The sequence below is a fragment of the Lithobates pipiens genome, unplaced genomic scaffold (genome assembly GCF_037356315.1).
Source record: "Lithobates pipiens isolate NorthernLeopardFrog02 unplaced genomic scaffold, aLitPip1_a1.2 Scaffold_8, whole genome shotgun sequence".
Classification (NCBI taxonomy): Eukaryota; Metazoa; Chordata; class Amphibia; order Anura; family Ranidae; genus Lithobates; species Lithobates pipiens.
Genome location: NW_027507903.1, coordinates 208,235,712 through 208,249,756, shown reverse-complemented (window position 1 = coordinate 208,249,756; position 14,045 = coordinate 208,235,712). Strand labels below are relative to the sequence as shown.

General features: G+C 42.5%; 1 protein-coding gene across 7 annotated transcripts in view; it reads left to right on the top strand.

Moving 5' to 3' along the window:
- ST7 (suppression of tumorigenicity 7) overlaps window positions 1-14,045 on the top strand; it is a 249,405-nt gene that overhangs the window by 224,233 nt on the left and 11,127 nt on the right. For all 7 annotated transcript variants that reach the window (XM_077471736.1, XM_077471738.1, XM_077471735.1 and 4 more), the window contains one exon: window positions 3,682-3,774. In XM_077471736.1, the coding sequence (XP_077327862.1) occupies window positions 3,682-3,774 (93 nt within the window). The remainder of the gene's footprint in view (window positions 1-3,681; window positions 3,775-14,045) is intronic.

Genomic DNA, 14,045 nt, shown 5'->3' with positions numbered 1-14,045 from the left:
AGCTCAGGCGTGTTTGCATAGCCCACGCGCAGAGCCCGCCGGGAAGTCGGCGCTGTGCTAATCACGGCAGTGAGACATTTCCCGATCTCTGCAGCCACGCATTGGGACAATGTCTCACTGCCTATGATTAGCACAGAGCAGTGCTGATTTCCTGGTGGGCTGTGCAAACATGCCTGAGCTCATCCCTACTGGAGGAGCTTTCGAGATCCACAGCTTAGGAGGGAAAATCTGTCCACAGGACAACTATTAGTCATGCACTCCACAAATCTGACCTTTATGGAAGAGTGACAAGAAGAAAAACCATTGTTGAAAGAAAGCCATAAGAAGTCCTGTTTGCAGTTCGCAAAAAAACATGTGGTGGACACAGCAAACATGTGGAAAAAGGTGCTCTGATCAGATTAAACAAAAATTTAACTTTTTGGCCTAAAAGCAAAACGCTATGCGTAACAGAAAACTAACACTGTGCATCACCCTGAACACTCCATCCCCTCTGTGACACATGGTGGTGCCAGCATCATGTTGTAGGGATGCTTTTCTTTAGCAGGGACAGGGAAGCTGGTCAGAGTTGATGGAAAAATGGATGGCGCCAAATACCGGGTACTCTTAAGAAAACCTGTAAAATACTTGAAAATGGGGTGGAGGTTCACCTTCCAGCAGGACAAAAACCCTAAACATACAGCCAGAGCTACAATGGAATGGTTTAGATCAAAGCATATTCATGTGTTAGAATGACCCAGGCAAAGTCCATACCCAAATCCAATTGATAATCCGTGGCAAGACTTGAAAATTGCTGTTCAGACACTCTCCATCCAATCTGACAGAGCTTGAGCTATTTTGCTAAGAAGAATGGGAAAAAATTTCACTGTCTAGATGTGCAAAGCTGGTAGAGACAGACCCAAAAAGACTTTCAGCTGTAATTGCAGAAAAAGGTGGTTATACAAAGTATTGGGGTCTGAATACAAATGCGCACCGCACTTTTCACATATTTATTTGTTAAAAAAAAAATTAAAACCATATTCCTTCCACTATCACATAAAATACATTTATGGTTTTGGTTACAACATGACAAAGTGTGTAAAATGTCAAGGGGTATGAATACTTTTTCAAGGCACTGTATGTAAAATGCTGAATTCATCTCAATAAAGACCATAATGGGGTCTTGTGAAACCATCCCTTAAAAGTTAGGTTTGATTTAAAATGCATCTGAATAGCTAGAAAAGATAACTTTAAAACATTTCATTGTTGTTGTGTGGCAACAAGGTTTTGACATGAGGGATAGTACGCTTGTCATTGTCTGTCTTCAATTTTGGAGCATGTGATGTAATGGGATCCTTGAAGAGTGAGTCTCATAGAAGCGTCGCTCTTTTTAAAGGACATACATTGTGTGAGATGGATGTTCTGTAGTCTAGTGTCCTGCATATATGATATCCATTGTGACTTGGCACTGTATATTTTCAGAACTATCCCATTTGTAGTGAATAAGGCAGCTGTATATGATTATATCCAATACATGCTGTGTTAATCCTTGCTAAATATATTTCAGACGTCTGTGATTCATGTACAAAAAATAAATGCCATGTGTTAGAACTCGATTTTCTGAATTTTTTTTCATACATTTATCATCTATGTCCACAGGCTAAAACATTGATGACAGGCTATGTGGTAATATGCACATCAGTGGTTAGACCTAGAACTGGTATTGGTTAAGATACAACACAGAGGAGTCTAACAATTTCTTGTCTCAGGGTATTTGGTTAACAATAAGGCTTCCTATGTTATTCTGTACATATACTTTGTAGATGTACAATGTATTCCTTGGAGAAAATACATGAAATTATATGATTTCAGCGTCCAACGCATTTCACAAAATGTATTTATTATACTGATGTTGAATTTTGGAAATATTTGAATAAAAAAATACTAATTCATATTGGGCTAACCTAGTTGGCTTATTCTTCTTCCACTGTTATGGACATGTTGAAAATGAAACTATTCTATAGAAAATTGGAAAAAAGTGGCAGTGAGGTCCGTTTTAGATAAGGCACCTCATCAAATTAAATTAGTTAAAAAAAAAAATGGGAGATCAGAAAGAAGGGATTATTGTGGCGCCAAGCGATTCACTTAGACGGCAAATTTAAGAAAAATTGTTTATTTTATTACATCATAAATAGATACAAATTTAGGACAATAAAAACAATGAGGTTTTAGGGAGCAATACACAACCAATAAAAGGCCAGATTGGTACAGGGCTTTTAATACTATTTCTTGTCAAGTCTTCCCTAGATGTTTTCACCAAACCACTGGCTTCCTTAGGGGAGTAGGACAGACCAATAGTTGAAAAAAAGCTCTAAAGAACGGAGAGAACGAACAATGAAAAAAACATGGCTTATTGTCAAGCATATTACACACAAGTATAAATAGAGTTAAATAGTAACGTGCTGCATGGTGTTATGGAGTGACCTGAATCATACAGATCTAATTTCAGGTTCCCACTTCACCCATAGATGAAACATACCACCCATGATCCCATAAACCGTGGCACCTACCCCAAAATACCCTGCTGTATGACAAATACAATGTCCACCCCAAGGGTGGTGACCCAACACCACCATAGTGTGGCCAATACAACTAAAAGACAAATTATTATATTGCCATGGAGACACTTGACTTAAAGAGCTATATGTCCCAAGCAAAATGGGCCAACATGGCCTCACTACCTACCCAATTTATAAAAACAAGTTTGAAACAGGGGCGCTGAATAGAAGAATGTTAATTTGGTCGAATGAAGGTGACTTGAATATTTCAAAAGGAAAAAGATGGTCACTAAAATGGTAAAAACAAAACGGAAAACAACAAAGATAAAGCCAATAACACAAAAAAAATGTCAAATATTAACTAAGTTAAAAAAAAAAAAAATTGTAGCTTACCTGACACAGGTAAGATATGTATCAATGATCCAACAATGACACAAATAATTACAGGCAAGGCAAACAAGAAAAAAATGCCTGCGCTAAGGGCAGTATCGTCCTGGAGAATCCAGCCACAAATATCCTATAAGGGAAAAAAAACACTAAGGATTGAAAAGGAATAGAGAAGGAAAAGGCACAGTGAGGAAGGGGAGTGTGGAGTGTATGATTCAGGTCACTCCATAACACCATGCAGCATGTTATTATTTAACTCTATATATACTTTTGTGTAATAAGCATGACAACATTGTTTATTCTCTCTGTTATATAGAGCTTTTCTTCAACTATCGGTCTGTCCTATTCCCCTGAGGAAGCCAATGGTTTGGCGAAACATATAGGGAAGACCTGACCCGAAATTGTATTAAAGGCCCTGTACCAATCTGGCCTTTTATTGGTTGTGTATTGCTCCTTAAAACCTTACTGTTTTTATTGTCCTAAATTTGTATCTATTTATGATGTAATAAAATAAACAATTTTTCTTAAATATGCCGGCTATGTGAATCGCTTGGCACTGCAATAATCCCTTCTTTCTGATCTCTAATTTTTTGAAGCTATTCTATAGTTTCACTTGATTTCCCACAGCAATGAGAATAGCCTGAAAGAGATTATTTTTTTTATCGGGTCAAAAAATACTGCATGCAAATCTTTATTTTATTGAAGCAGTCTGTGTTATTAAACTCATTTCAATATCAGTTTGCTGTGCTTTGTTTTCCAGCATTCAGAATGATTCCATATCCACTGGAAAAAGGCCACCTTTTCTATCCATACCCAATCTGTACAGAGACTGCAGACAGAGAATTACTTCCATGTAAGTACCATTTCAAAATACACACATGTATGGATGACATTGGAAATGCAGTGTTTCTAACTATTAATATAGTGGAGTATTATTCTGCCATCATAGTGGCACATTAGAGATCCCACTGTGGAATTCACTGGTGCTGGTCCTTCTCATTGTCTTTAGCAAACAAAGTTGATTCTCTGCACTCCAGGCTGCAGCAAGTTCAAGTTTTTTTATTTTTTTTGTTTTGTTTTGTTTTGTTTTTTAATAAAAGCAGGGGGTCACACTGAAGAGCTCTTTTTCAAAAAGGCATCTCTTCTTCAAAGTAGTCCCCTTTGCCCAGTTTATTACTCCAGAAAACTCAACATCCCTATAATGTGTAACAAAAAGATCCACTCTCTAGACTACCCTATAAATCTAACCAGCCAGACAATTCTGTCTGGATAGAACAGATGCCGGTCTTGCCGGTTGTGGGGGCATTTACAACTTTCTGTCAAGGGGACCTAGACCTTAATGGTGGCAGGAGAGATATCAGATTATCTCTAAAACACTGGAACCCCCTTCTGCAAGGTTACCTAGTCAGGGTGCAGTCGCACCGTGCCACAGCAGTAGCCTACATAAATCGTCAGGTTGCACCAGATGTGAACTCCTTCTAGGTGTAAATTCACATTCCAGCGCTTTTCTGCCATCAACCGTTGGTAGGCAGACTTCCTAAGCCACCAATCTATAGACCCAGGGGAATGTTCTCAGTCTGCACATCAAGATCTTCCAGAATGTCTTTCTGTCAACAGTGGGGGAAACCAGATATGTAGCCAGGACCAGGGATCCTCTGGCCTTTTGCAATCTATTCACTAGTGACTCCTTGGACTTTATTCAACCCTTATTTATGTCTTTCCACTGATAAATATTCTCCCTCGACTGCTACGCAAGATAGAGGCAGAAATGGTTCAGGCAAGCCTCATTGCAACAAATTAGCTAAGAAGATTGTGGTAAACATGCATACTCGGACTCCTGGCAGATGAACCTTGGCCTCTTCCAAACAGACCAAATGTACTCAGGTAAGGCCCTTTATTCCACTCTGCATCTTAGTCTCTTGCTTTAGTGACATGGCTGTAGAAACCTAGGTCCCAAAGGATAAAAGTATATCTGATCCAGTCATTCCCACCTTACAGATATCTGAGTCTCAGAGAATACTCTGTTGTTTGTAACCCAGCTAAACTGGGCTTGACCAACATTTATGGGATGTTTCTGCCTTATCTATTCCTTTCCAGAAATGCCTTGGGTGACACTCATTAATAGAGACGTTTCTAAAGAAAATTGCTCATATAATCTTCTCAATTTGACCTCCTTTTTTTTTTTTTCACCTTGAGATCTGAACCTGGTGCTCTCTGTACTCCAGAGACTCCTCTTTTATCCAATTCCCCTTGAGAGACCTTCCATGTAAGCTTGCCTTCCTATAGGCTAATATGTCTATATTGGGTGTTTTTGAGCTGGCAGTTGGCCCTTTCTTATACAGGAGCCTTTTTGGTTTTGCTCAGGGACTTCAGTGGTCTAAAGACAGAGACCTTCTCTTCTACCCAAGGTGGTCTCCTCCTCTTTCCGCCTGAATAAGGATATTGTCATTCCTTCCTTCTGTCCCAATCCAAAAACAAACCAAGGAGATTCCCTAGGTCATGGCTCTGTGTCTGACTGGCAGTCATGGCTTCTATTTGCAAAACGAAATACATTTTTATCCTCACTACGAGCTCTTGTAGAGGGCATCCTGCCTCCTGTTCCACCATTGCCAGGTAGATTAGACAATTTATTTCCAAGGCCTATGTCCTTAGAGAAAGAGTTGTTTCCTTTTCCTATTGGAGTTCATTTCACCAGATCTTTTGGTGTCTCTTGTGCTTTTCAGCATTAAGCATCTGTATACCATATTTGCAAGACTGCCACCTGGTCCTTCACACAGTCTCCAGGTTTTACTAGGTGGATGTTCAGGCTTTGTATGATGCAAGCATTGGTCGTAAGGTGCTGTAATCGTAATATTTTTCCTTGTTTCTTAACCCTTGCTTTTGTGTGGACCTGTTAGCAGTTATGTTTGCTGTGTTGCTGCCACCCCTCAGTTTATTTCAGTCTCACGGGCTGGGTGTGATTTTATGAGTGTGCACTAGGGGCGGCCCTAGCAAAGCTTAGAACAGTGTCCAGTCACCTGAAGGTAGCCTGTGTATGACCCCTGATTTATGAATAGAAGCCTTGTGTCCTGTACTGTTTTCCAATTCGTAAGCTTTGTTTTATGTTTTTAGTTTTTCTTTTTCATACATCATGGGACACAGGCTAATCATTACCTACTGGTGAATGGACAGACCAAAGGTCTTTAGGCAGGAAGTGATGCCCTATATAACCCCTCCCATACAGGAAGTACTTCAGTTTTTTTTTTACCAGTGTCTGCAAGGGGGATGGCACGGTTGTTTGAGCTCTCTGAGCTCCAGGTTTCTAGTCTCACAAATGGTTAAATGAATTAAGGGATTGACTGATCGGATCCATTTGACACATGCTCTATATGCTTGGATAAATGGTAGCTGAGCCATGCAAGGTTTTGCCTGTAATGCGACCTCCGGGTGCTGGACCCTGAGAAGTGGAATCCTGGACACCACAGCACTAAGGCATTCCTGCAGAGCGCTGTAAAGGTCCAAGGGAGTGGACCCTAAACATGAAAAGGGTACCCAGTCCTTGAAGGTCCTCGAGTGACTGGAACCCGCCGTGATGGGTGAAGATTAGTTTACTACGTTTCCCTGCCCCTGGACGGTTAAGTGAAACCCCTTTTATTTACTTATTGTAGGGTGTCCCAGTGATTGTAACAATCAGTCAAGCTAGCTAGAGGCTGGACATCTGTGTCCAGTGACCATACAGGGAGTTTTGGGCTAGCTGTGGGTGTTTGCAAAGTGTACCTTTTTTTGCTTGTCTGGCTGTTTTTGTGGAAACAAAATGATTGGCGCATGCGGTGGAGCTGCACATGCGCTGTAGCCTTTTATATGGGCGCTCAAAGATTTGCGTCTTATGCAAATATAGTCGCGCCCAATTAGCGGGACCATGCACGTGTGTGTGCACGCATGAGCAGAACGTTCCGGCACACAGCAAGCTTATGTAAGCTGTGTATGCCAAGCATACAGTGCTTTCAGAAGACAGCTGTGACACACAGAGCAGGCTCTGAACCAGGCATTTGCAGCTGTTCATTTCTCCTTACCCGGGTCACATGAGTCATCAGGTGTTGCTTGGCAGGCTAAAGGTGCTTAGCGGGATTGTTGCATAGGGGCTTGGTGAGGCCTATTAAAAGGGTCTCCCTTCTGAGGTGTGTTAATACTACACCTAGGTACTCTTTTTTTGTGGCTAGTAAATGTGTTCAAAAAAGAGGAGCGGGACGAACACTATAGGGAAGGGCACACCTATGTCGTCAGTTCCTGATGAACCTAGTCATATCCCTAGTGTTGTATCCCCTGAAAGACCAGAGACTTCCAGGCAATCTGAACTGTCCTTGGCCCTAGCCAGGTTAGAACACGGGATTGCTAGGAGGAGCGTGACGGATCCCTCTCCCCGGAGCCTCCTTGTTTGGAGCAGGAATGGGTTGAGGATGGGGAAGAGCTAAAAGCTCAGGATCCTGTGGAGGGCCTGGAGGATGAATCTGCTTCTGAGCAATCTGGACAAGATGATGCTCTTCCAGTAAAGAACCCTCTATGTAGTTTAAGGTTAAACCTAATTTATTCTAATGAGTTGCCACGAGTCTTGTTGAACTCCTTTCTGCAAAAAAGTTTTATGCCTATTGTTGGTTCACCAGTATGGTATTTGTATATTGAAATCGTATCCCCTCTCATGCGTCTCTTCTCCAGAGAGAATAAGTTCAGTGCTCGCAACCTTTCCTCATAACTAATATCCTCTAGACACTTTTATTAGCTTTTTTTGCCCTTCTTTGTACTCGCTCCATTTCCAGCACATCCTACCTTGGGACTGGTGCCCAGAACTGGACAGCATACTTACTAGGTGTGGCCGGACCAGAGTCTTGTAGAGCGGGAGAATTATTGTTTTATCTCTGGAGTTGATCCCCTTTTTAATGCATGCCAATATTCTGTGCTTTGTTAGCAGCATCTTGGCATTGCATGCCATTGCAGAGCCTATCATCTGCTAGGCCTCCCAGGTCCTTATCCATCCTAGATTCCCCCAGAGGTTCTCCCCCCAGTGTATCGATTGCATTAAATTTTTTGCCACCCAAATGCATTATTTTACATTATTCAACATTGAACTTCATTTGTTCAGATCTTTTTGCAAGGTTTCCACATCCTGAGGAGAAGTTATTGCCCGGCTTAGCTTAGTATCGTCCACAAATACAGAGGTTAAACTGTTTACCCCATCCTCCAGGTCGTTTATGAACAAATTAAATAGGATTGGGCCCAGCATAGAACACTGGGGGACCCCACTACCCACCCCTGACCATTCCGCGTATTCCCCATTTATCACCACCCTATGTACTCACCCTATGGTCCATGCCAAAGGACCTTATTTTGTACAGTAAACGTTTATGGGGAACTGTGTCAAATGCCTTTGCAAAATCCAGATACACCACGTCTACAGGCCTTTTTTTTTATCTAGATGGCAACTCACCACCTCATAGAAGGTTAATAGATTGGTTTGGCATTCTTCATGAATCCATGCTGATTACTGCTAATGATACCATTCTCATTACTAAAATCTTGTATATAGTCTCTTATCATTCCCTCCAAGAGTTTACATGATGTTAGGCTAACTGGTCTGTAATTCCCAGGGATGTATTTTGGGCCTTTTTAAATATTGGTGCTACATTTTCTCCAATCAGCTGCTCCAATCATTCCATTCAGTAGACTGCAAACCATCTGGTCCCGGTGATTTGTTAATGTTAAGTTCCCCCAAGTCTTTTAATTCTGTCCTCTGTTAACCATGGAGGTGCTTCCTGTGATGTGTCATGAGGATGTACCACTGCAGTTTTGGTTACTAAAGCCTCATGAAGACCGAGGAGAAGAATAAATGCAATACTTTTGCCTTCTCTCCAAACTTTGTAACCAGATGTCCTTCCTCATTCTTTATGGGCCAATATGGTCTGTCCTCCCTTTTTTACTGTTTACATACTGAAAGAATTTCTTGGATTTTTTTTTTTTTTGCTCTCCTCCGCTATGTCTTTCATATTCTATCTTAGCCGTCCTTATTGCACTGTTACATTTCTTGTTGCATTCTTTATAAGGTCTGAATGCTGATGAGGATCCCTTAAAGTGGTTGTAAACCCTCCCCCACAACTTTGTCCTATGTAAATCAGCATAAAAAAAACCTAATGAACACTGCTTGTAGATATCTCCTTACTTGCTCAGTATTCTTGTAATCCTTGTTGTTCTGTAGAATGAAGTCACTGAGCATGCCCAGATCTCCCCTGATTTACGGCACACTCTCTATGTCTTATCTATCTGTTATCAGGACTTCCTATGGCACAGCACTGAACTCTGCTAATCACTCAGAGCTTCCTCCTACACACCATGTGACCTCACATACAGTCTAAACTTGGCCATTACTGCAGTCTTATCAGCTGAAGCTGATAAGTCTGATAGGCAAACATTAGACATCGGCAAAATTAAATAATATGAAATAAGCTTTGAACAGGGAAGCAGGGTTGCCATAGAATCATTGGATTGAGAAGGAGGCTTGGTTAACAGTACAGGAAGTGCTCAATGTAAGGGCGGAAATACACTCCACTGTGGACTCAGAAAACAATACTTAAGATGACGCTGCCGAACCCCTGGAAACAAGTTTTTTAAAGTTTCTTTAAACATTAAGTAAAATGCGATTTGGGCTGGATTAGTGGCTATAGTCTGATAATTACTTATTATAATGGACTAAATGAAAAGAAGCATCAGAGTGAGAGAGTTTACTTCCTCTTTAACCTTGTATTTTTTGAAGGCCTTCTCCTTTGCTTTTATATGCATTTTTACATTGGGGTTAAGCCATGCAGGACTTTTGTTCGCCTTTTTAAATGTATTACCCAATGGGATGCATTGGCTAATGCTCTTATTTAATATGCTCTTAAAGCAAACCCATCTCTCTTCCGTGTTCTTTGTTCCTAAGATTTTATCCCAATTTATGCCTTCTAGCAAGGCATAAAGGTTCTGCCTTTAATTTGCCCCATACAAAGGTTACTGAGCCCCCTTGGTCCTCTTTGGGGTCTCTGAGGCCTCTTCATGCTGCACAGGCTTTCCCCTTACACCCTGTTGGAACAGGCAGTGTATGCTGGTTGAGAACATCCTGACAGGATTTTTGTTCCTCCTAAGAGGTTTTCCCTTTTACATCCCATGGATGAAAAGTTTAAGAAGTGGAGCATGCCAGCCGTAGATGTAGCAGTCTCTTCCTTAACCACCTCAATACAGGGCACATACACCCCCTTCCTACTCAAGCCAATTTTCAGCTTTCAGCATGGTCGCTGTTTAAATGACAGTTGTGTGGTCATGCTACACTGTACCCAATGATTTTGTTCCCCCAAATATAGCTTTCTTTTGGTGGTATTTGATCACCTCTGTGTTTTTTTATTTTTGCTTTTGTTTCTGTTATAACATTTTGTAAATACGTTTTCTCCTTCACTGATGGGCACTGATAAGGCAGCACTGGTGGACACTCATGGGTGGCACTGGTGACAGGTAGACAGGTGGGTGACTTCCCTAATCAAGTCCAATCAGTATAATCAAACACAGCTGGACTCAAATGAAGATGTAGAACCATCTCAAGGATGATCAAAACAAATGGACAGCACTTGAGTTAAGTATATGAGTGTCACAGCAAAGGGTCTGAATCCTTAGGACCATGTGATATTTCAGTTTTTCTTTTTTAATCTGCAAAAATGTCAACAATTCTGTGTTTTTCTGTCAATATCGGGTGCTGTGTGTACATTAATGAGGAAAAAAAAATGAACTTAAATGATTTTAGCAAATGGCTGCAATATAACAAAGAGTGAACAATTTAAGGGGGTCTGAATACTTTCCATCCCCACTGTATGCGCAGACTTTTGTTGCTTAAGAACTGGTCAGCCGAGCTTCCTTGTAAAAAGTTATTGGCAGGTTTCCCCTTTCATGGGGAATGTTTATTTGGTGATCATTTAGACAAGTATATCTAAAAGATTTCTGGAGGGAAGTACTTCCTGTGAAGAAAAGCACCAGGCATCCCTCATTTAAAAGCAGTCAGGGACTGCTTCCTCAAGTTTCTCAGCGCCAAGGCAGTTCTGCTGCCAACAGGGTTCTAGAGCCAGGGGCAAGCCGCAAGGCCAGGGCCAGAAAAAGATCCAAAACTCTTAACCCAGCACCAAGCCCTCCTTTTGAGGGGACACCCTCACTTTAGCGGGGGGTGTGAAGGCTGCTGCACTTTTGCAGACATTTGGAGAACAATAGTTCAGGACGAGTGGGTCACCTAAACTATATCCCGCGGTTACAAGCTGGAGTTGCGGGGGGTACCCGCTCAGAGGTTTCTATTATCCAGCATTCCCTCGGATCCTCCAAAAAGAGACTTATTGTTTCAGGCACTACATCATTTAGTGCATTAAGGAGTGATTGTAGAGGTTCCTGTAGCCGAAAGGGGTGCAGGGTTTTACTCGGACCTGTTTACGGTTCAAAACCCAGACAGGGACACTAGGCCCATTTTGGACCTAAGATCCCTGAACCAGTATCTACTGATCCAGTCCTTTCGGATGGAGTCTGTCTGCTCAGTAGTAGTCTCACTCCAGATGGGAGACTTTCTAGCCTCCATCGATATAAAAGACGTGTATTTTACACGTACCTATCTTTCAGCCTCATCAGAGGTTCCTGCGATTTGCAGTAGAGTAAAGTAATTTTCAGTTTGTGGCTCTACCCTTCGGGCTTGCTACAGCTCCCTGGGTGTTTACAAAGGTCCTAGCACCAGTACTGGGCCTTTTAAGGGCCCAAGGGTTCATGGTGCTCGGGTATCTGGACGACCGTCTGCTCAGAGATCACTCACTACAGGCTCTAGAACAGAGCATAACCTGCACAGTGCAGTATTTGGAAACTTAGGCTGGATCATAAATACCGAAAAGTCAACCTTGAGACCAGCTCAAAGTCTAAAGTATTTAGGTCTGATCCTAGATACGGTCCAAGCAAGGGTATTTTTGTCACCCATAAAAGGATCTGTGGCCTGAAAGTACAGGTGCGTCAGGTAAGGGGCACCAGACAACCCTCCATTCGGCTCTGTATGAGTCTTCTAGGGAGGATGATGTAGTCCATCTAGAACAGAGCATAACCTGCACAGTGCAGTATTTGGAAACTTAGGCTGGATCATAAATACCGAAAAGTCAACCTTGAGACCAGCTCAAAGTCTAAAGTATTTAGGTCTGATCCTAGATACGGTCCAAGCAAGGGTATTTTTGTCACCCATAAAAGGATCTGTGGCCTGAAAGTACAGGTGCGTCAGGTAAGGGGCACCAGACAACCCTCCATTCGGCTCTGTATGAGTCTTCTAGGGAGGATGATGTAGTCCATTGAGGCAGTGCCCTATGCCCAGTTCCATTCCAGGCCTCTACAAGAAGACATCTTGTTGGCTTGGAACAGAAGAGGACTAGCCCTGGATTATCCAATGTTCTTATCTCCTTGGACACGCTTAAGCCTAAATTGGTGGTTCCAAGATCAGAACCTGCAAAAGAGAAAATCCTTCCCCCCCGGTAACTTGGAGAGTACTGACTACAGGATGCTAGGTCTCAGGCTGGGGAGCAACCCTAGAGGGGCTCACAGCTGGGGGGGAAATGGTCAAAGACAGAATAGATCCTGCCCATCAACATCCTGAAATTTACGGGCAGTACGTCTGGCCCTACGGTCCTGGACGGTGAAGCTTCAGGACTTCCCTATCAGGGTTCAGTCTGACAATGACACTGCAGTGGCCTGTATAAACCACCAAAGCGGTACCAGGAGAAGGTGAACCACAAACTAGCCTGGGCAGAGGGACATGTGCCAATTCTATCGGCAGTCCACATTCCAGGAGTAGAGAACTGAAAGGCAGATTATCTCAGCCATCATCTCTGCTTTCCCCATGATCCCTCTCCTTCCACATTTGTTGCACAGGATTCGGAGAGAGGGGGTTCCAGTCATTCTGGTGGCACCAACCTGGCCCAGAAGGCCCTGGTTCCCCGAGATTGCCAGACTTACAATAGATGGGCCATTGACGCTTCCACGTTGCCCTGATCTACTGTCTCAAGGTCCTATATTCCACCCCAATTTACAGTCTTTAAATTTGATGGCATGACTATTAAAGCCAGGGTATTAAAGGACCATGGCTTCTCAGGACCAGTGGTGTCTACCCTAGTAAATGCTAGAAAAGTTGTCGCTAGGAAGATCTATCATAAGATCTGGAACACTTGTATTGCTTGGTGTGAAGCCAAAAAATTGCATCCTCAGAAATACATAATTGGGAGAACTGTCTTTTCTACAGTCAGCTGTGGAAATCAGATTGGCTTTGAGTACAATCAGAGGTCAGTTTTCAGGCCTTAGTATTCTTCCAAAGGCCTTTAACCTCCCATTTGCTGGTCTGAACCTTTATGCAAGGAGCAACTTGTTTGCTTCCCCCCATTAGGTCACCTATTTGTCCTTGGGACTTGAATTTGGTGCTGTCTGTGTTACAGAAACAACCATTTGAGCCTATCAAGGAAATTCCATTAGACTTGCTGTCACGCAAGCTAGCCTTCCTGAAGGCCATCACCTTGGCTAGAAGGGTGTCGGAGTTGCCGGCCCTTTTGTGCAGGGAACCATACTTGATCCTTCACCATGACAGGGTCTTGTTATGACCTGTTCCATCCTTTTTGCCAAAAGTGGCGTCAGCCTTTACGTTTAAATCGGGACATTATTTTGCCTTCTTTTTTTTTCTCTCAGACTCGTTCAGTGGAAGAGAGATAACTGCATTGTTTGGACGTTGTCCGGGCAGTTGAGGTTTATTTGTCCAGATCTGCATAGATCAGAGGATCAGACTCCTTTTTTTGTTTTACCAAAAGGACCCAAGAAGGGGCAGGCAGCTTCCAATTGGGTCCATCAATTGGTCATTCAGGCCTATGGTCTGAAACGTAAAGCTCCTCCATTTAAGATGAGAGCTCATTCTACCAGGGGTGTAGGAACCTCCTGAGCTTTTCACCATCGGGTATCTATGGCTCAGATTTTTTAAGGCTGCTACCTGGTCTTCAGTGCATACGATTACCAAATTTTATCAAGTGGATATTCGAGCAGCCCAGAATTTGGCTTTCGGCTGCCGTATAAGGTCTGATG